The sequence below is a fragment of the Artemia franciscana genome, chromosome 13 (assembly GCF_032884065.1).
Source record: "Artemia franciscana chromosome 13, ASM3288406v1, whole genome shotgun sequence".
Lineage (NCBI taxonomy): Eukaryota > Metazoa > Arthropoda > Branchiopoda > Anostraca > Artemiidae > Artemia > Artemia franciscana.
Genome location: NC_088875.1, coordinates 45124560 through 45145005, shown reverse-complemented (window position 1 = coordinate 45145005; position 20446 = coordinate 45124560). Strand labels below are relative to the sequence as shown.

At 34.8% G+C, this 20446-nt stretch overlaps 1 protein-coding gene across 1 annotated transcript in view; it reads right to left on the bottom strand.

The window, feature by feature from the left end:
- LOC136034987 (galanin receptor 2a-like) overlaps positions 1-20446 on the bottom strand; it is a 146297-nt gene that overhangs the window by 61589 nt on the left and 64262 nt on the right. Inside the window, exon 3 of the mRNA XM_065716556.1 lies at positions 15956-16079. Within this exon, the coding sequence (XP_065572628.1) occupies positions 15956-16079 (124 nt within the window). The remainder of the gene's footprint in view (positions 1-15955; positions 16080-20446) is intronic.

Sequence of the window (20446 nt, the reverse complement as noted above, 5' to 3'; positions counted from 1 at the left end):
TATGAATTTCTTCTGGGAAAGAAGAAGTAGCAATAAAACATTGAAGCCTTATGGCCTTTACTATAGGCAACGCTTCAGGATGACCTCTGATTAACTTTCATTTATTATAGTGGTTAGGCATAAATTACAAGACGAGTAGGACTTTGATAGAGGAACTTTCTGATTAGTTTCTCCTTAATGCCCGATGCATATTTATTTCTTTCCCGTTCACAGTGGGATGGAAAACTCGCTTATTTTACTTAACATAAATTGTACTTTCACTTAGCTCACGTAACTTAGGCTACTGAGGAAGTTAGATATTTTTCAACTTAATAATAATCGCTTGAGAAATTTATTCTACCCTAGACTTGAAAAATGACATGAATTAAAAATACAGAGTGACCCAAAAAGACTCGTACCCCTAAAAATTTCAATTATGGTTTTGATAAAAAATACTTGACTAAAAAGCCATAACTTGACTAAAAATTGATAGAAATAGCTGAAACTATGGTGAATGGCCTTCCATAAACTGAATAATGTGTGGTCGTAATTTTAAATAAATAGCTTTTTAATAAAAATCAAAAATGAAATTTTCATGGGTACGAATCTTTTTGGGTCACTGTGTATGATTATTGATTTTATTAGAAACTAGCTGTTGGGGTGGCGCTTCGCGCCACCCCAACACCTAGTTGGTGGGGGCGCTTCGCGCCCCCCAAGCCCCCCCGCGCGCGTAAGTCGTTACGCGCCAAATTAGTTACGCGCCATTTTAGTTGTGTCCCTGTGTCTCACCTGTGAATATAGATAGATATATATATATATATATTTTTAACTACGTAAAACTTGCGAATATACAACATTCTTTGCTGTCCCATTGTCTGTGCATATAAATAGATCGTCAGGTTTACCGACTCTTGAACATGCAACATATAATTGTCCATGGGAAAAACAATCTGTATTCAGATCTATACCTCATTATTCTAATGATTGCCCTTGAGCTTTGTTGATGGTGATTGCTAATCGAACATTCCCTGTGTCCCCGTCGTCATTTATATATCCCCCTGTGCCCCACGGCGTCCCCGTTGTTGTTGTTTCCCTGTGTCCCGGTCGTCATTTGTGTCCCGGTCGTCATTTGTGTTCTGGTGTCCCGGTCTGTAATATCTCTTTGAGTGTCGCGGTCGTCATTTATATTCCCTGTGTCCCGATCGTCATTTTTGTCCCGGTCGTCATTTGTGTTCTGGTGTCCCGGTCTGTAATTTCTCTTTGAGTGTCCTGGTCGTCATTTATATTCCCTGTGTCCCGGTCGTCATTTGTGTCCCGGTGCTTTGTTGATGGTGATTGCTAATCGAACATTCCTTGTGTCCCGGTCGCTTTCTCTTTGAGTGTCCCGGTCGTCATTTATATTCCCTATGTCCCGGTGTCCCGGTCGTCATTTTGTCCCGATGTCCCGGTCTGTAATTTCGTCAGTCGACAAACATGACGTCAGTCGACACACAAACATGACGTCACTCGACACACACACAAAAAACTTATTTTTATATATATAGATAGGCCATATATGTCCAATTCAAAGAACAAAGATTTCAAGGACGCTTTCCAAGATGGAAAGGCTATCTAGAATTTTGTTGTGGCTAATATGTGATTCTAGGATTCTGGCCTTTTAATGTCTCATTTTTTTTAGTTCAATAAATGCCATTTTAGGAACGGGTCTATAGTAGAGTTAAATTGTAAAAATGTATTTACAATTCCAAAGTTTGAGCTGAATTGTTTGATAAGTAAGATAAAATACTTGTTACTTGCTGGTTCAATTTTTTTCTGGCACCTTATTGTATTTATTTTTATTATTATCAATGGAAAACTACAATAACATAATAAATGTTTTTCAGAGGATTTTCGGTGGTCAGCGATACGTACTATAGAAAAATAATAGAGGCCTCATTCTGCAACAAATTGTGGTAAGGTTTTGCCAATTATGAGGAGATTTGCAAAGTCTTAGGATAGAATAAACAACACAACTAGGAAGAATTTGACCTTCAATGTCCTTCTGAAGTTTAATAGACTGTGGGTGAAACTAGCCCAGCTTTATTAAATGACAAAACTGTATTTTAAAGTGTCAGTGATTGGTACGTTATCAAACTCCAAAATTAACTAGTAGTTTGAATTTTTCATTTGTAAGATGTGAGAGTTGTAGCAGTTCATTCAATATTACAGACAACTTTTCTAAACAGGGGCATCAATTGACATTAATGTAGGAAGAAGTAGGCAACATACATTTTTCAAATCTAGCAGTCAAATTTTTTTTCTTTCATTTTCTTAAATAAATATTCAAAATCTGCTTAATCCTGGACTTTATTTTTAGGATAATAAAAATAGCATTTGTTTTGAAATGTGATTGGTTAAATTTCAATATGAAGAGACCCAAGTAAAATCCCGTAGTTTATGCTACTAAACTTAGGCTACCTAAGGCAATGTGTATCTGGCATAAGTCAAAAGCAAAAAGCTCTGCAGCCAGAGGGTAGTTACCAAAATGGTCTCCTCCTTTGCGGTAGGATAGTTTTTTTTTCTGTATTGGCGTTCTTTAAGCTCTAATTACACCAAAGGTTGCAGTATACAGCCCTGAAAATTTTCTTTTTCAACCAGCAAACTTTTTCAATTGGAAAGAAGTTCCTCATTTCCTTCTTAGCTCTTACAATTGCAGAGACTCGTCACAAAACTTTCTCCCAATTCATTAGTCATTTCGTAATTTTTTATGTTTCCTAAATGTTCGACAAAAATACTTCCCTAGATGTATATAAAATAATAAGAATCTATCCTCCCTCGGGAGTAAAACTTGGAGCTAATCTTCTATCTGTACAAGGAAGAATGTAAACTTAGAACAAGCCATCGTCCAGAGATCACCAGCCGAGAAAGATTATAAAGGATTGTCGACAAGTCTAGAAATGGCAGTAAAAAGAGTTTCATGACGCTTTTCTAGCAGTATTTAAATCGTGGCTTTCCTTGCCCTTTTCAAGTAAAATTTGCCAAGGCCATTAAAGGTCAAGGCCAAGGTCAAAATAGGCCATTAAAGGTTCACCAAAACAAGACAGGATGGTCCAACCCTACCAAAGAGCGCATGCAGTTTGACGTCAACTGGTCATTATCACCTTATGAAAGCAAATGGAAATATTTGTTGCGTTAATCAACGATAATTTTTAAGGGTTAAAATGAAAAATATACAACCATTTCTTAAGAGAAAAAAAAAAAATCAAGGCAAAATTTATAATGGAGCGGATTGATGATATTTTGTGCTTTATTCACTACCTGGACTGTAATACCTAAAGTCCATATTTCTAACCTCTTCACAAGGTAATAGTTTAGGGACATAGCCTTAAATCAAATTTCAAACACAACAAGATTTTACCGAAAATCAGCATTCTTGGCGTCCATAAGGATATTATTAGATTTAGCATTTAGCATCGTCTTGACTGACATTATTCACCCCGTCAGCAGCATTTTTCGGAGGTGGAGGTGGACATTTTTTTCGGTCGACTGCTGGCTATAATTGGAGAGCCTTCGAAAATTTTTAAGGCTACGATTGGCTGTCCAATCAGAGCTGGCCCTGCTGCTGGCAGGGTAAATGATGTCAATCAAGCCGAGACTTTATTTACGAAGATAAAATAAAAAAAAACAAGTTTTTTAACTGAAAATAAGTAGCGACATTAAAACTTAAGACGAACAGAAATTACTCCGCATATGAAAGGGGCTGTTCATAATTTCTTGGACCACACTGCTTTTCCATTTACGAAAAATTGATTGAAGAAAAAACGGGTTTAGTTTCTATAAAGCAGTGAACAAAAATAAAATATATAAACTACACTTTAACTAAAAAAAATAATAATACTCCGAATATTTCGGCCCCACGTCCGGGAGCCTTTCTCAGCGGAAAAAAAAATTACAAACCGACACTTTAAGACTTTTTTTTAAGACATCATAAATGAAATGCCACGACAAATAAAACACCACAAAAAATATAAACAATAAAATAAATAAGAAACAAACTCACATTATAAAACAAAACTCCTGCACTGACGGTAATAACTTTATTACCGTTTATTTAGAGATTCCTATTTATACACCGAATGTGGCAGAAGAAAGTTTCATTATATACAATTGCTTTAGTTTTATTCTAAAGTTATTACCGTCAGTGCAGGAGTTTTGTTTTATAATATTCCCATTTATACACCGAATGTGGCAGAGGAAAGTTTTATTATATACAATTGCTTTAGTTTTATTCTAAAGTTATTACCGTCAGTGCAGGAGTTTTGTTTTATAATATTCCCATTTATGCACCGAATGTGGCAGAGGAAAGTTTCATTATATACAATTGCTTTAGTTTTATACTATTACTCCCTAAGTTTTATTAAAATAAAACATAGTTTTATTTTATTACTCCCGGACGTGGGGCCGAAATATTCGGAGTATTTTTATTTTTTTTTTAGTGAAAGTGTAGTTCATATATTTTATTTTTGTTCACTGCTTTATAGAAATTAAACCCTTTTTTTCTTCAATCAATTTTTTGTAAAGGGGCTGTTCTCCGCTCTTTACGCTCAAGTGTGACTCTTTCTTTCAATTCTAATTTATAAAACCGTAAATGACTTTAGCGCAAAGAGCGGGGCGTTGAGGAGGGAACAGACCCTTTCATACACGGAATAATTTCTGTTCGTTTTAATTTTTAATGTTGCTCCTTTCTTTCAGTCAAAAAAACTTTTTTTTGTTTAATTTCTGATCGTTTTTGAATTAATGTACGTTTGATTTTGGCTCTCCGCAAATGAATAATTAAAACGAAATTTGCGTGTTATTTTTTTTTGTTTTTGCTAAATGGCTTTCACTTAGTTTTGATCAGACAATTTTGAGGAAAAGGGTGGGAGAGGAGGCCTATTGCCCTCAAATTTTTCAATTACTAAAAAGGCAACTAGAATTTTTAATTTTTAAAGAACGTTTTTCTTAGTAAAAAATATACACAACTTACAAATTAACTTACGTAAAGAACTTCTATATTCGTATATTTTTATTATGTATATGAGGGGGTTTGCCCCCTCTTTAATACCTCGCTCTTTACGCTAAAGCTTTAATTTTGTCCCAATTCTTTAAGAATGACCCCTGAATCACAAAGCTGTAGAATAAATAGTTGAAATTACTAAAAATACTTTAGCATAAAGAGCGAGGTATTTAAGAGGAGATGAATCCCCCGTATGCGTACTAATCTCTGTTCGTTTTAGTTTTAATGCTGGTCCTTACTTTCAGTTGAATTTTTTTTTTTCATATTATTTTTTTTTATTTTAGAAAATAATGCCAGAAAATCCGCCCCCCCCCCCCTCATGGAGTTTCTCTTCTTCCATGACAAATTTCTCCAAAAGAAGATCCTCCCACGTAGACCCCTCCCCTTGACCCCCCAACCAAAAAATCACCTTAAAAGTTATGTACACTTCCCAATAACCATTACTGTATGTAAACACTGGTCAAAGTTTGTAACTTGCAGCCCCTCCACCCGGGACTGCGGGGGAGTAAGTCAGCCCCGTAGAAATAGTTATTATGTTTTTCGACTATGCTGAACAAAATGGCTATCTCGAAATTTTGATTCGTTGACTTTGGGAAAAAATGAGCGTCGGAGGGGGCCTAGCTGCACTCAAATTTTTTTGTCACTTAAAAATTGCACTAGAACTTTTGATTTCCGTTAGAATGAGCCCTCTCGCGACATTTTGGGGCAACTTGGTCGATCCAATCAACCCTGGGAAAAAACAACAACAAACAAACAAACGAACAAACAAACAAACAAACAAATAAACACGCATCCGTGATCGGTCTTCTGGCAAAAAATACTGATAGTACAGATAGTTATAACTTACTTTTCTGCTAGTTTGTATTAATCTTAGATACGTGTTCACTTTCAATATCCACCTTAAAATTAAAGTCTGGATGATATTCTTTGAATCGAATCCTAATGTTATCGGTCCAAAAGTGAGCTAAACTAAAAATCTGTTTCCATTCGATAGGAATCATTGATTGTTCCATCATCGTAGAGTATATACTTTGCCTTCCCTTGCCTTTGCCTTCCAAGTATCACGCATATCCCTTGCGTGATGAAAGTGCATATTAATCCGCCAAATTCAGGCGCAACGCTTCATTCAATATCGTTTACTACCCTGGAGCTACACTTCGGGAAAGACTGGCCTACTTGCTATTGCTACTAAAAATATATATGGCATATTTCCAAAAATCAGCATTCCTGGTCAAAGCCGTATCTAGAATTTTTGTTCGGTGGGGGTAAGGGAGTTACAAATAACTTAAAAATATGCTTATAAGCATTTTTGTTACGTTTTTCCAACGGCCTTGTTCCTGGTGTCAGCAATGATATTGTTAGGTGTGTTAATATTTATGATGCAAGCTATATTTTATTGACATCACTTGTAGAATGAAATAGCTTTGATACTTATTCAAAGACGATCCTCGCAACATTATTCTAATTGTTATTGTCACCATGGGAATACATTTGCTTTATAATGATCTTTGCTTTAAGATATTTCCAAAAATCAGCGTTACTGGTGTCACTAATGGCATTGTTCGATACACTATTATTTATGAAGACAAGAACAATTTATTTCTTGTTATATGCCGAAATACAATGGGTACGTGACAGGTCACTGCACATTCTAATTTATTTCATAGAACTGCATTCATTGTTTTATGAAAGAAATAACGAGGAGAGATAGTGGTAACTGATTTGAACTCCGAACTTATGCAGTGAATTCTGAGCTTGTATTTGACTTCAGTCTAAGCAACAGAAACAGTAGAATTTTAGCAATAAACAGCAATAGTTGGGAATAGCGGTAAGAAATGAAAAAGCAGAAACAGTTTACAAATAGTTTATAAGAATATTTAAATTCAAAAATTCTAAATTAAAATTTCTTTCTATTAAAAATGACTAAATGTAAATTTCTTTAAACTTTCCCCTTGTCTATAATGAAGAGCCTATGTACATCACGGGCTGTGTCTTTTGCTGTTGTTGATTTTTTTTTTTTTTTTTTTTTTTAGCAAAAGAACAAGCTGATATTGGAAAGACAACAAGAGATAATGCCGAGGTTAAAATACTAATCCAGTAGTCTTGAATCAACGGGTCTGAACAGCATAGTACAGAGTTTCAGGAGGAGGGGAAAACTTCCCCATAGATCTGTCCCTATCTTTCCTGAAAACCCTAAAATAACATAAGCAAAGGCGAACAAAACTCATCCTGGAAGCACAACGAATTTTTGCAAACTATTTTTGTGCGCACTTGTTTTTTTTTTATTTTGAAAACTGCGCTTGATTTCCAAGGTGAAAAGTCGAAATCCTAAGCATCACACAAAAATAAAGGCTCCTGTTTGTTGCGGCTGGTATAGGTCATAACCATTACTGTTTATTGGAATCCCGTCCGCATACAAAAAAAAAAAAAAAAAGAAAAAGACAGAGCAACACAAAAAAGCAAAAGGATACTATACAGCCGTGACAACGTAACTAGTTTAGGAGCAATTGGTTCCAAGCACATTTTGAAATCTTTCGATGTATAGTTTTATTTTCTATATTTAATTTCTATATATTTAATTTCTCTATAAGTTTATCGATAGCTATAGTAGGAGCCGCTACATGAAGACTATCAATTAGGCAAACAGAGAGTGCACAGTGAGTAGGCCAGTGTTTCAACTTAGGCATTATCTTTGTAGTTAAGAATTAACATGCTGGTTTTTCCCGTGTGAACTAAAGTTGTATGATCTGTGCTCATTTATCATTCCGGTTTTTTCAATTGATTTGTAGTGTTTAACTTACTGGGTTGATTTATTTACATTGAAATTCCCTTGTTTAGTCGTCTTTGTTCTGTTTACTGCTTAGAGCCTATAATTCGCGCAGGCTACTAGAAAACGTTGAGTTGCGTTAAGAATCATTGTCTGATTTGCACTGATCCGAAAATCGCAAATATCACAAAAGTAAACGAAAATTGTGGAGTGATTCTAGTTCCCCCACCCCTTTGGTATTTAAATTTTATGAATTGTCCGTAGGGATAGTCAATCCTTGTTGAATCTTGATTTCAATAATTTGTAGGCTAACGTATTCGTATTTCCATACGCGGGATGCGGAGTAAAGAGGCAGAGACTAAACTGGTCATACTTGGTAGTTTCAAGGCTTATTGACCATTGGAATTGGAACGCAATTGAGTAATTTGTTCCGATGCCATACGGAACATTTGAAATGTAAGTGATCGAATAAGAAACAATTCTATATAACAATAACAAATTCTATAAGAGACAATGAAATAGCACTGTATTGGTAAAGAGTCATGTCCCTTCCATGCAGTAGTTTTTTCCAACCACTTTTTATAGAATTTGTAGTTTTAATAAATCGGTATGGAACTCGTTTGATTAGAAATCGGAAGCATTAGTTTCCTTCTATGGGCCACAAGTTTTTTAAGGGCAACCAGTTTCCTTCTGTGTCCTTCTTATGCCCCCAAAACCCCAGCAAGCCTCAAAAGCCTTGAACAAATATGTTTAAATACCCTTCTTTTTTTACAGTAATGGAAATATCAACCAAATACGCAAGTATGTCCCGAGGGTTGAAATGGACCCTGCAGCCTCCAGGGGGTATTGACCCTTAATTATGGATTTAAGCCTATTTTCACGGGCAAGTTTGTTAGGAAATGTTATCCGTTTGGTCTTGGCTGTTCGATCCGCTTATAAATTTATGGGTGGTCTGCTAGGTTAAGATTTCCTATAGTTTTCCAAAAGTATAATCCTGAAATGACACATGTACCAGAGTAAATAAAAATGTGTTATGCACTCTTGAGTATGTTATCTTCAATGTACCAAGAACTGTTCAAGGGATTAATTTCTAATTTGTAGTGAGTGCTGTAGAGGGAACTGGTTATTAAATTTGACTTGAAAGGAAGGGGCAGAGAAGCGGGGAGAGCGCATGAATTGTTTTTTCCCCTAAGGTTCTAAAGGTTGATTGTTATTACTCTCAGTGAAACTTAAAACTTATGCACGGCAAAGTCGCTTGGTTAATGGCATGACACTATGTCAACTCGGTCTATACAAAAAATGCACAAAACAGAAGAACAAAACAGTGTACCATACGAAAACATGCAACTATTTCCCAATCTGAACCTTCCATCATCTACTCATCCAAAATCATCAATCTATAAATACTTAATAAATAACCTTTTACCATACAAACCCCCCATCCAAAAAAATCTACAACCTTAATAACAATAAATCGCGTTAAATAAACCAGAAATAAAATAATAATAAGTAATAAAGCCAATAGACATACGAGAGAGAAGAAAAAATGCACCAAAACCTAATATTGAATAAAATTGGCTTGTTTTCCATGAGAATAATTTTTTGGCTTATTGTGTAAAAAACTAAATAAAGGACTCCCTGATCGGACTTCTGAAGATTGTTACATGCCCGTAGTCCTACATTCATCACTACAAATTTACCTCTAGGGGATTTGCAAATCTCAATTCTTAGGTTTTAGACACTTACAACGTAGATTCGCATATCGCGCCCAAGGACCATAAAAAAACGAACTATTAACTTAAGACTTTCTAAAATAAGACGGCGATATCTAGTAGACACTTCTTTAGACGCTTACACGTACAAATATACCAATATGGAGATCTTGTGTCTTTTAAACAGGTAAAAGAAATAATGATTCAAGAATGATCTTGGTATATTTGTGGTATATATTTGATATATATTTAGACAAGACTAAATGATTCATAAGGTCATAATTCATATAAGGTCATAATTCATGATTCATGAGGTACACGCAGGGTCCTTAATAGCTGATACACATTTAAAGTCCAACAAATATATCTCATGGCAGGATCACTAAGATTCCTTGACTTTTTGAGGGTGTACCCCCACTTTTTTCAAAAATCAGGTAATTTTTTCAGGCTTCTGGCCTTTAATGGTAAAATTAGACCTAATGAATTCTATATATTTGGAATCAGCACAAAAGGCAATTTTTTAAGCATATATTGTTATCGAAACCCCGTTTTTTTTTAGTTTTGTTTACTATTGGGCTGAATTGCTTCTTATTTACAGTTTGCTACCAAGAACTGTTTAACAAGCATACAGCCTGGTTCCACCGTAAAGAGATATAAACGTTCTTAAAGATACAAAATATTTCCTTTTTTAACATTTTCAATGTATTTAGACGAACGGGCGTACACGTAAAACAAATAGAAAGTATTTGATATAATAGGGGGCTGCAACCCCTCGACCTTTCGCTCTTTAAGCTAAAGTGATTTTTTCTGCTAGTACTTTAAGATCGAATGCTCATACACAAAGGTTGTAAAATAAAAGGTGAAAAACTGAAATACTATATCACACTACTTCAAGAACGAAATAGTTTATTCGTTTAAATTTACTATAAATAACAAATCCCACTCGGGGGTCTTTCTGCAGATAACATTCACCGTGGGGGATTTAGGGGGAGGTGTTTTCCAATGGGGAGGGCGAGGATTTCACGGAAAAGTTCCATTGAGGGGGAGTTTTCTGGCATGATTTGAAATACAATCAGGATTTAAATACAAAAATATTTCTTTTTAATGGATGTATGCCAAGGAGAATTTTTCGAGGGTATTTTACACGCAAGGAAATTTTCATGGAGGAATTATTCATGGGAGGATTTCCATGGAGAGGGATATGAATTTCCCGGCATTATTTGAGAAAAGATGAGAAATTAATTAAAAAACAAGTGTTTTCAACTGAAAGTAAAGAGCAACATTAAAATGTAAAACAAACAGAAATAATTCCATGTATAAGGGAGGCTTCGCTTTTCTCGATCCCTTATTTTAGTATTATTAAAAAAAAACAGTGTTCAAAACCCTGTTTTAGTATTTTCATTGAAAAAATATCCTGCCCTACATTTTGAAGTGCGTTTTACCCCCCCCCCCAACATTTCTGAGAATTGCTGCCACTGGTATCTATTTTTACATTCATAGTGATTCCTCACCTGCCTAATCAATATATCTATTTTATATCTATATAGATATATCTATATATATCTATATCTATATATCTATCAATATATCTATATATCTATTTTAGTGATGAGAACTTGCCACTTGAGTGACCTCTTCTTTAACCAACTTCATTCCTTAGGAAAATGAAGTCAATCAGGAGTAATGATGAATGAACTGGGATGACGGTTTCCTAATTAAACAGGCATTTACATATCTAATCAAAATATTTTTGTATTGCCTTACCTGCCTAAGTCGGTCATGGCTATTCTATTCAATTTTGGGGTTTTATAATACTTAATGCAGTTAGCCAGATACTCGTATTTGGGATTAAATTTTAAGTAAAAGTTCAAATAGGGGTAAATCCTTTTAAAAGACAGTGATAAATTTCGTAGAAACACTTGATATTTCGATCACATATGCAGTGACCGTCATCACTAGTAATACTGATGACGGTCACTGGATATGTGACCAAAATATCTAGTATTTTTATTATGAAATTTATCACTGTCTATTAAAAGTGTTTATCCCTATTTAAAGTTTTATTTATTGTCATGTAAATGTAGTTTGCACTCCGAAATTATTAAGATCGTGGTATAATATTTTCTACATATCTTCCCCACCGTTTTGATATTAATAGAGGGGGCCATGGGCCAATGTCCCCCCCGTGAAACAAAAAAAAAGACTTTTTTGCATGCTGACCATGGTCTGCGTTGTACAGTTAGTGATCTCCTGAATCAATGTCTTTGGCCGAAAGTGCAATGCGTGGTTGAGGAAAAATCATCCTAAGCTATCAGTGTCCCCCTCAGATTTCTCCAGGTACCCATTTAGAGTTGGGTCGACTCTGGGTGAGCTTACAGGGTGACTCCATTGACCGCCATTCCAAACCAAACAATCAACAATACCAGGACTCGAACTGGTAAAAAAGCGACACCAGGACTTGATGAGAAAAATTTCCGTTTAAATCTTGGTAAAAACACAACTCTTGGCAGCGTCTTCCCCCGCCTGTGATATTTCCTGGCGGTACTTTTGTCCTAATGTTTATTTTTGTTTGGTGGTACTCTTGCCCTAATGTCTATTGATGTTTTTCACAACGCATCGGTTAGTCCTTATGGCCAGATATTATCTTCTGTTTTAAAAAAAAAAATAAACATCCAAATCTTCATTTTTAAAATAGAATCTTAAAGAAAAAAATGAAGGAAAAGAAGTAAACTTGAGAGAGAAAGAAGGAAAAAGAAGAAAAAAGAGAATAGAAATAAGAACTAGAAAAAAAGAAAGGAGGGAAAAAACGAAAAAATTGATAATAACAACATAGCATTGAATCTTTTATTCTAAAATCACAAAAAAATTAATGCCCGGTCAATTCCTTGATCTTAATAAAACCTTAGAATTGATTAACGCATTAACACTTTCGGTTCCTTGTAATATTTTTTTTTCGAATGAGTTCTTCTATGAAATCTTAAAGGAAGAGACGTTGTAATTAGAAGAAGTGGAGGAAACAGCCATGCATTAGTGGCTATGTAATCAACTGAAAATACTTCAAGTTGATCACACTGGAAAGTTGGGACAAGGCGAAGAAAAATGCGTTGTAAAAGAAGCGAATGCGCTTTAAAATTTTGCAACTTGTTTTGAAACAGTGTAGAAACTGTTTGGGTGTTTCTGTTGTTATATTCCAATATGTCCCTTTAATGGAATGTAAATGAATCTTTTCTATTACAAAAAAATTAAATAAAATTAAGAGGGACACTAAAATTAAGATAAAAGATAGTATCCTTTAAATAAGGAGCTGGGTGAAGCCTGCCGTTCTTATCAGTTCGCCGCTGTTTACGTTCTATTTTTACTGCATTTTACTACGTTTAATTTCACTACATTTACTTTTACTGCATTTGACTACTGCATTTTACTTTCTACCTTTAATGTTTAAGTTCTACTTTTACTGCAATAATGTGCATTACATAGCACATGCATTAATGTGCAAAACATAGGTTGCTACTTGCTACTAGCAACATATAGTGGCTACTATATGGTGGCTATATAGCATATATATGGTGGCTATAGCTATATGGTGACTATATACTATATAGCAACATATAGTGGCAACTAGCATAGGTTGCTACTAGCAACATAGGTTGCTACATTACATAGCACATGCATTAATGTGCAAAACATAGGTTGCTACTTGCTACTAGCAACATATAGTGGCTACTATATGGTGGCTATATAGCATATATATGGTGGCTATAGCTATATGGTGGCTATATACTATATAGCAACATATAGTGGCAACAAGTCCCCAATCGGCTAACCTAGTACTTCCGCTCCCGATATATGGCATTTTGATGAGCTGAATGCACATGCTATATTTTGATTTAGTTCTAGCCTCTCCTCAAGCCATAGTTTGACGTCCAGCTGTCCTCGTCTCATTACCTTTCCCTGGAAGTTTCAACATGATACCCCAAATCCTTTCCGAGATATAGCATAAGCGTCAAATACGTGTTAGGAGCGACCCTGCTCAATAGTAGCCAAAACTCTAAAAAACGGAATTTTGATACCAATAGGTACATCGAAAGAATTACATTTTAATGCTGATTTTAAATATATAAGTTTCATCAAGCTTAGTCTTACCCATCAAAAGCTACGAGCCTGAGAAAATGTGCCCTATTTTAGATCATAGGGGGGAAACCCCTAAAAGTCATAGAATCTTAACGAAAATAACAGCATCAGATTCAGCATATCAGAGAACTCTACTGTAGAAGTTTCAAGCTCATATCTACAAAAATGTGGAATTTTTTATTTTGTTGCCAGAAGGCAAATCACGGATGCGTGTTTATTTGTTTGTTTGTTTGTTGTTTTCTTTTTCAGAGACGTTCGTATCGAACCAGTGGTCCTAGAATGTTGCGAGAGGGCTTATTCTAACGGAAATGAAAAGTTCTAGTGCCCTTTTCAAGTGACCAAAAAAATTTGACGGCACCCCGGCACCACGCTAATTATTTTCCCAAAGTCACCAGATCAAAATTCTGAGACAGCTATTTTACTCAGCATAGTCTAAAAGCCTTATTAACTATGTCTTTGGGGACGACTTAATCCCCCATATTCCCCGTGGGAGGGGCTAAAAGTTAAAAACTTTGACCAGTGCTTACATATATTAATGGTCATTGGGAAGTGTACAGATGCTTTCAGGGGGATTTTTTGGCTAGGGGAGGGATTGATGCTATAAATATGAATATATTTATTCATAATAAATTTCATAATAAATATACATTCAAAATTAAAACGAACGGAAATTATTACGCATAATAAGGGTTATCCTCCTCCTAGTACCTCGCTCTTTACGCTAAAGTATTTTTAGTAATTTCAACTATTTATTCTACTGCCTTTGTGATTCAGGGGTCATTCTTCTAGTTGTGCAAGTTCTAGTTGCCTTTATAAGAAACAAAAAAACTGGAGGGCAACTAGGCCTCCTCCCCCGCTCATTTTTTCTCAAAATCGTCCGATCAAATGTATGAGAAAACCATTTACCCGAAAAAAAATATTTTTAATTATTCATATGCGGAGAGCCAAAATCAAAACACACGTGATTCAGTGGTCATTCTTAAGAAATTGGGACAAAATTTAAGCTTTAGTGTCAAATACAAAAGTTCGTTACGTAAGCTAACTCGTAAGTTGCATATATCTTTTACTAATAAAAACTTTCGTAAAACATAAAAAGTCTTAGTTGCCTTTTTAAGTGACCAAAACATTGGAGGGCAACTAGGCCTCCTCCCCCGCTCTTTTTTTCTCAAAAATCAATCGATCAAAACTATGGGAAAGCCATTTAGCCAAAAAATAAATATGCAAATTTCGTTTTAATTATTCATCTGCGGAGAGCCAAAATCAAAACATGCATTAATTCAAAGACGTTCAGAAATTAAATAAAATTTCATTTTTTAAATGAAAGTAAGGAGCGACATTAAAACTTAAAACGAACAGAAATTAATACGTATATGAAAGGGACTGCTCCTTCCTCTACGCCCCGCTCTTTACGCTAAAGTTTTTACTGTTTTAAAAAAGTAAAGTTGAGAGAAAGAGTCAAACTTTAGCGTAAATAGCGGGGCGTTGACGAGGGAAAAGCCCCTTTCATACACGAAGTAATTTCTGTTCGTTTTAAGTTTTAACGTCGCTCCTTACTTTCAGTAAAAAAAACTAGTTTTTTTATATTTTATTTCATTCCAAGATTTAAACAAGTATGGAGATACAGACTCGGATTCTTTATGATTCTTGAGGAAACTCAGATTAATAACATTTTGAAGATTTAAAAGATGCAAAAATTAACACAAAGAGACTAAATATAATTTTTTGGGATAAAGACTTTAATTAACCATGTACAAAAATTAAGACTAGAAAAACAGAATATCAATGAAGTTTAGCTCCACATTTCTCAGACAAAATAAACCTGAGAAAAAGTTCTGCCAACATATGCTCCATATCTAGATGTGAGCGGTTCTATAGTGGCTAATTTCTTAAAAGAAAAAAAAAATCCTAGATTTTACTGAATCGCTACCTGATTTACGCCAAATTTTCAGCGGAAATCAGGAATTGTGCAGAATTTCTGCGGAAATTTTCGTCTTTGGCGGAAATTTTACCGAATGCCGAAAAAAAATTTCTGGATGGAACGTCCTCTTATTTAATATAATAAGATTGCAGACTTATTGCAAGGACTTGACTGCAGGGATGTAAGACTTTAAACAACCATGTAGAAAAATGGAATATCAATGAAGTTTAGCCCCACATTTCTTAGACAGAATTAACCTGAGAAAAAAGTTCTGCCAGCACTATGCTCCGTATCTAAATGTGAGCAGTCCTATGATGGTTAACTTTACTTATCGGATAAGTATTCGTTCAGCGTCTGGACTACTTATTTAGTTTAAATAAATGGTATAACTTGAATGTTTTATTCATATATACCTTTGCAAAATAGGCAGGAATGGTTAGTAGAGGTGAAAGGGCCCAAACGCATGCGACAGCTTTTCGGCAGTTGCTGAGTGTGCAAATACTTCTGGATCTCATCGGGAAAACTATTACGATAAATCTAAAAAAAATGAAAAATAATTTATTTAGGCAGTAAAGGATTATAAACATGGAAAAAAATAAAATATTTTGTTTAGTATTATATATTTACCTAAATTGCTGGCACCAGCGGCTTAAAAGTGTCCAACACACTACTATTCTTTTATTTTGGCGCAGTTTGAGACAGAAAGTGTCAGTTGTACCTTCTTTTGGCTCAGCTATCGGGGGGAGTCTAAAGTAAAACGCCCCTAAGCAGATCATCAAAAACAGAAGAAGAACGCCGAATGAAGCTGTTACTTAGCAGAGCGTCTACATTTGGCGTTTTCTGTAAACCAGGCACGAATAATCGGGAGACAGGCAGGGTCATAGCTAGGATTCTTTCAGGGGGGGGGGGTTCAAAAAATGTCTTTTTTTTGGTGGGGGACTTACATCTTTTTTAAATGCATCAAAACATGTTTGTATTCATTTTTATTACGTTTTTACAAGTCTGACAAACATTTTTCAAACCCTAGGTTTTTCAAAACCCTAGCCCCCTGGATACGCTCTTGGAGACAGGTAGCATTATTAATTATCTATTTTAGCTGATGAAGGTTTCTTCCTGTCTCCCACTTTTGCAGGGTCCTAATCTCTGCAGGTCATTAAGTTTTTCTTTTCAGATTTTAATTAGTGAGAAATCTCTTCATTTGGCCATTCCTTGGAGTTTTTAGAATTTTTTTCTTGGTAAGCCCCGTGGCTCTTTTTCAAATTTATTGCTTGATAAAGCTCCCAGAAAACGGAAGAACCCATCTTCAGTTCCTTTTTTTTGCCCTGTCGGCTCATTTATTGACATCTTTTTTTTGCCATGTCCAGAAATGGGAAATTGAAATGGCACTATTCAGAAATTTCTAAGTGTGTTGAACAGTTCGTGGTAACAAACGTAAGTAAGGAGCGATGTAGTTCAATAGTAACCGAAACTCTAAGAAGCAGAGTATTGATAACAATAGATGCATGAAAAGGATCGAATTTTGATGCTTATTAAAAAAATGTACAAGGTCATCAAGTTTGATGATACCAGTCAAAAGTTAAAAGCCTGAGAAAATTTGCCAAATTATTAAAAAAAAGGGGGGAAATCTCCCTCCCCCTCCAAAAAAAATCAAGTGATCTTGATGAAAATCACACTATCACATTTAGTATATCAAAGACAATAACTATAAACGTTTCAAGCTCCTATATACAAAAATGAGGAATTTTGCAGTTTTTGCCTGAAGAATGATCATGGATGCGTGTCCATTTGCTTGTTTTCTTCGTTTTTTCCCGTATGTGCTTTTCCATGGTATCAAATTAGTGATCCTAGACGGTCGCGAGAGGGCTCATTTGATGAGAAATCAAAAGTTTTAGTGCCCTTTTTAAGTAACCAAAAATATTGGAGGGCAACTAGCCCCCCTCCAACACTTCTTTTCCCCCAAAGTCATCTGTTCAAAATTTTCAGATGGCTATATTATTTAGTATTGCCGCAATTTCTAGTTACTATGTCTTTGAGAACGACTTGACCCCCAGAGCCCCAGGGAAGGCCTGCAAGATATGAACTCTGCCCATTGTTAACATACAGTTTTGGTTACTGGGAAGTATATATATACTTTTGGGGGGATTTTTCTGGTGGGGAATACATGGTAGTAACTTTCTATTTTGGAAATTTTCGTGGAAGAAGGGAATTTTCCATGGAGGGGAATCAAATTTCCCGGCATTAATGAAAAACCATCAGAAATTAAATAAAAAACACTTTTTTTCAACTGAAAGTAAGGAGCAGCATTAAAAATAAAACCAAGAAAAATTATTACTTATATCGGGGGGTGCCCCCTCCTCAAAACCTTGCTCTTTACGCAAAAGTTTCCTTAAGAAATTTTAAAAAGGCTTATCATTCTAATAGCTATTCTTAAGAAATTGGAACAAAAAGTCAAACTTTAGCGTAAAGAGTGAGGTATGGAGGAGGGGGAAACCCTTCATATACATTATAATTTCTACTAGTTTTAAGTTTTAATGTTGCTCCTTACTTTCAGTTGAAAAACTTTGTTTTTTTTTGTTTTTTTTTAATCCCCCTTAAGGTGAATAAACTAAGCTGTGTTCCTTCGTGTTTGTCTTACCGTTTAGACAAAAGAGGGGAAAATATAGAAGAACCGGCTAGAAGGATGTAAATTCATGCACTTAAGAGGATGACATTACGTCAACTACCAGAACATCATTTGTACTTTACTGAAAACAAAATACATTTTATGTGTTTTCTCTAATTTAACGTTAATTAAACCAAAGTTGACGAAACGTTCAGGAATGAATATCATTGTATATTGAACTTTCAATCTACAATTCATTAGTTATTTTTAGTAATTTTAGTTATTATGGAGTTTTTGTTTGTTTCTCTTTTGTTGATGTATGACATATAAAAACACAAAGCTCAAAATAAAAACTGATTTTAGTTAAGCACAAGTGACGTTCTGGTCTTTTGAAGGCGTAAGGGGCATTAGCCCTACTACTGTTTGTGGTACTTTCTGTTCGTTGTAGTTTGCCTTGATTATATATTGTAATTTATCTTCATTTCGGGTTTCATTTATTCGCTTATAGCGAACTGTATTCGTTTTACGCTAGAGCTGCTATTAGAATTTATTTCTGTTCGTCTTATGTTTAATGTAGCTGTTTATTTTTCTTTGAAAAACATCGTTTTTGGAATTCTTCTTTAATTTATTAGAGAAAAGGGGCGAAAACTTGATGAAACATACTAGTAATATCGGGCACATAGAAGAGTTTCAACGTCGTTGAGGATGCTCATAGCTGTTGCTCACTAGGCTCTTCTACAATCGCTGTAACTAATGACGTTAAGGGTATTAAGATGAAATTTATAGGGAATGTTTAGGAGTTTCAATTAAACGAGAAAACAATATGCATGCAATTTCTGTTCGTTTGAGTTTCATTTATTTATTTATAGTAATTTGTGGAATTTTTCTGCTCATCCTTGGGTTAATAGAGATTTTTACTTTTCTTTAAAAAACGTTTTATGTGGAATTTTTTTTAAAAATTAATACATAAGAAACACAGTATAAAAGTCACGGAGAGCCGCCGCTAGGGTTATTTCCAACCTGACATAAACCTGGCGACACGATTCAGAAGGACATAAATTAGCAAGTATTCTAATTTCAATATTTTGCAAAACTTGGACTGGATGAACGATTGAGGAGAAAGTTCCCAGCCATATTGGACTACAATACAAAATGTAGGGGTGAATTAAACTAAAATACAACATACAGATTATTTCCTTCAGAAGATAATGTTTAAGTTTACGAATTATGCCAACATTTTCTTTTAATACATTTGAAACTTTCACAATACGATCTTTAAATGAGAGTGACTCATCAACAATAACACAAAGGTATCGAACACTTGAAGTCCTCCATATTGCAAGGCTTCAACTGAAGATACCCATGGTTTACAATTACCTAACTGTCAAAAAACAAAAACAATGTTTATTATAATTAATAAAAATCTTATTGACCTTATCCAGATAGATATCTTTTGAATAATGTTAGACTATGCAGTAGCCGACAATTCAGTCGTTTTCGCACACACAAAAGGAGCTGTGTCATCAGCAAACGTCAGAAGTGAACATTAATCTCTTTATTGGTTAAGTCTGGAACCTTATTCACAAGTGACTGAAGAGAAGAAGAAAGATCATTGACAAAAAATAATAAAGGGCCTGAATAGACTCTTGGGGTACACTAAATCCAATTAGCAATGGTTGATAAAATGAGCCAGGTATTATTTTTTCTTTGTAAACGACCAGAGAAGAAACTAATTATCAAATTATGAAATCTTTCATTATTTCCATACCTTGGTAACTTTTCAACAAGTACAGATTGATCCACTGTATCGAAAGCTTTAATGATGTTTAAAAAAGATTGTCGTAACTCGGTAACCTTTATAAAGAGCTTGATTTATACAACTAGTAAAATATACTATTGCCTGTTCCGCATTCATTTCTTCCCTAAAACCAAACTGATTAATGTTTAGTATATTAAATTTCTCAAGATTTGCACAAAGTCTATTATTAATTGACTTTTCAATTATACGACTTAATGGGGGCAAAACTGAAATGGGTCTATAATTTAACACACTAGTCCTCTCGCCTGACTCAAATAATGGAATCACGTATGCTGTCTTAAAACAATCAGGGAATAGGCCAGCTTTAAAGCAAGACAACCCAAAATTGTTTTAATCAACCCCAAAAAATCTTTCAAAATTGTTGGTAGAATGCATATGAATGCAATGGTAGCTGTAATCCAACTTTATGCCAATTTGTTCTTTTTTTTGTAATTCAATCTTAGTCTTTCAGAGTTTTGGTTTCTATCGATAAGGTGCGTTCTT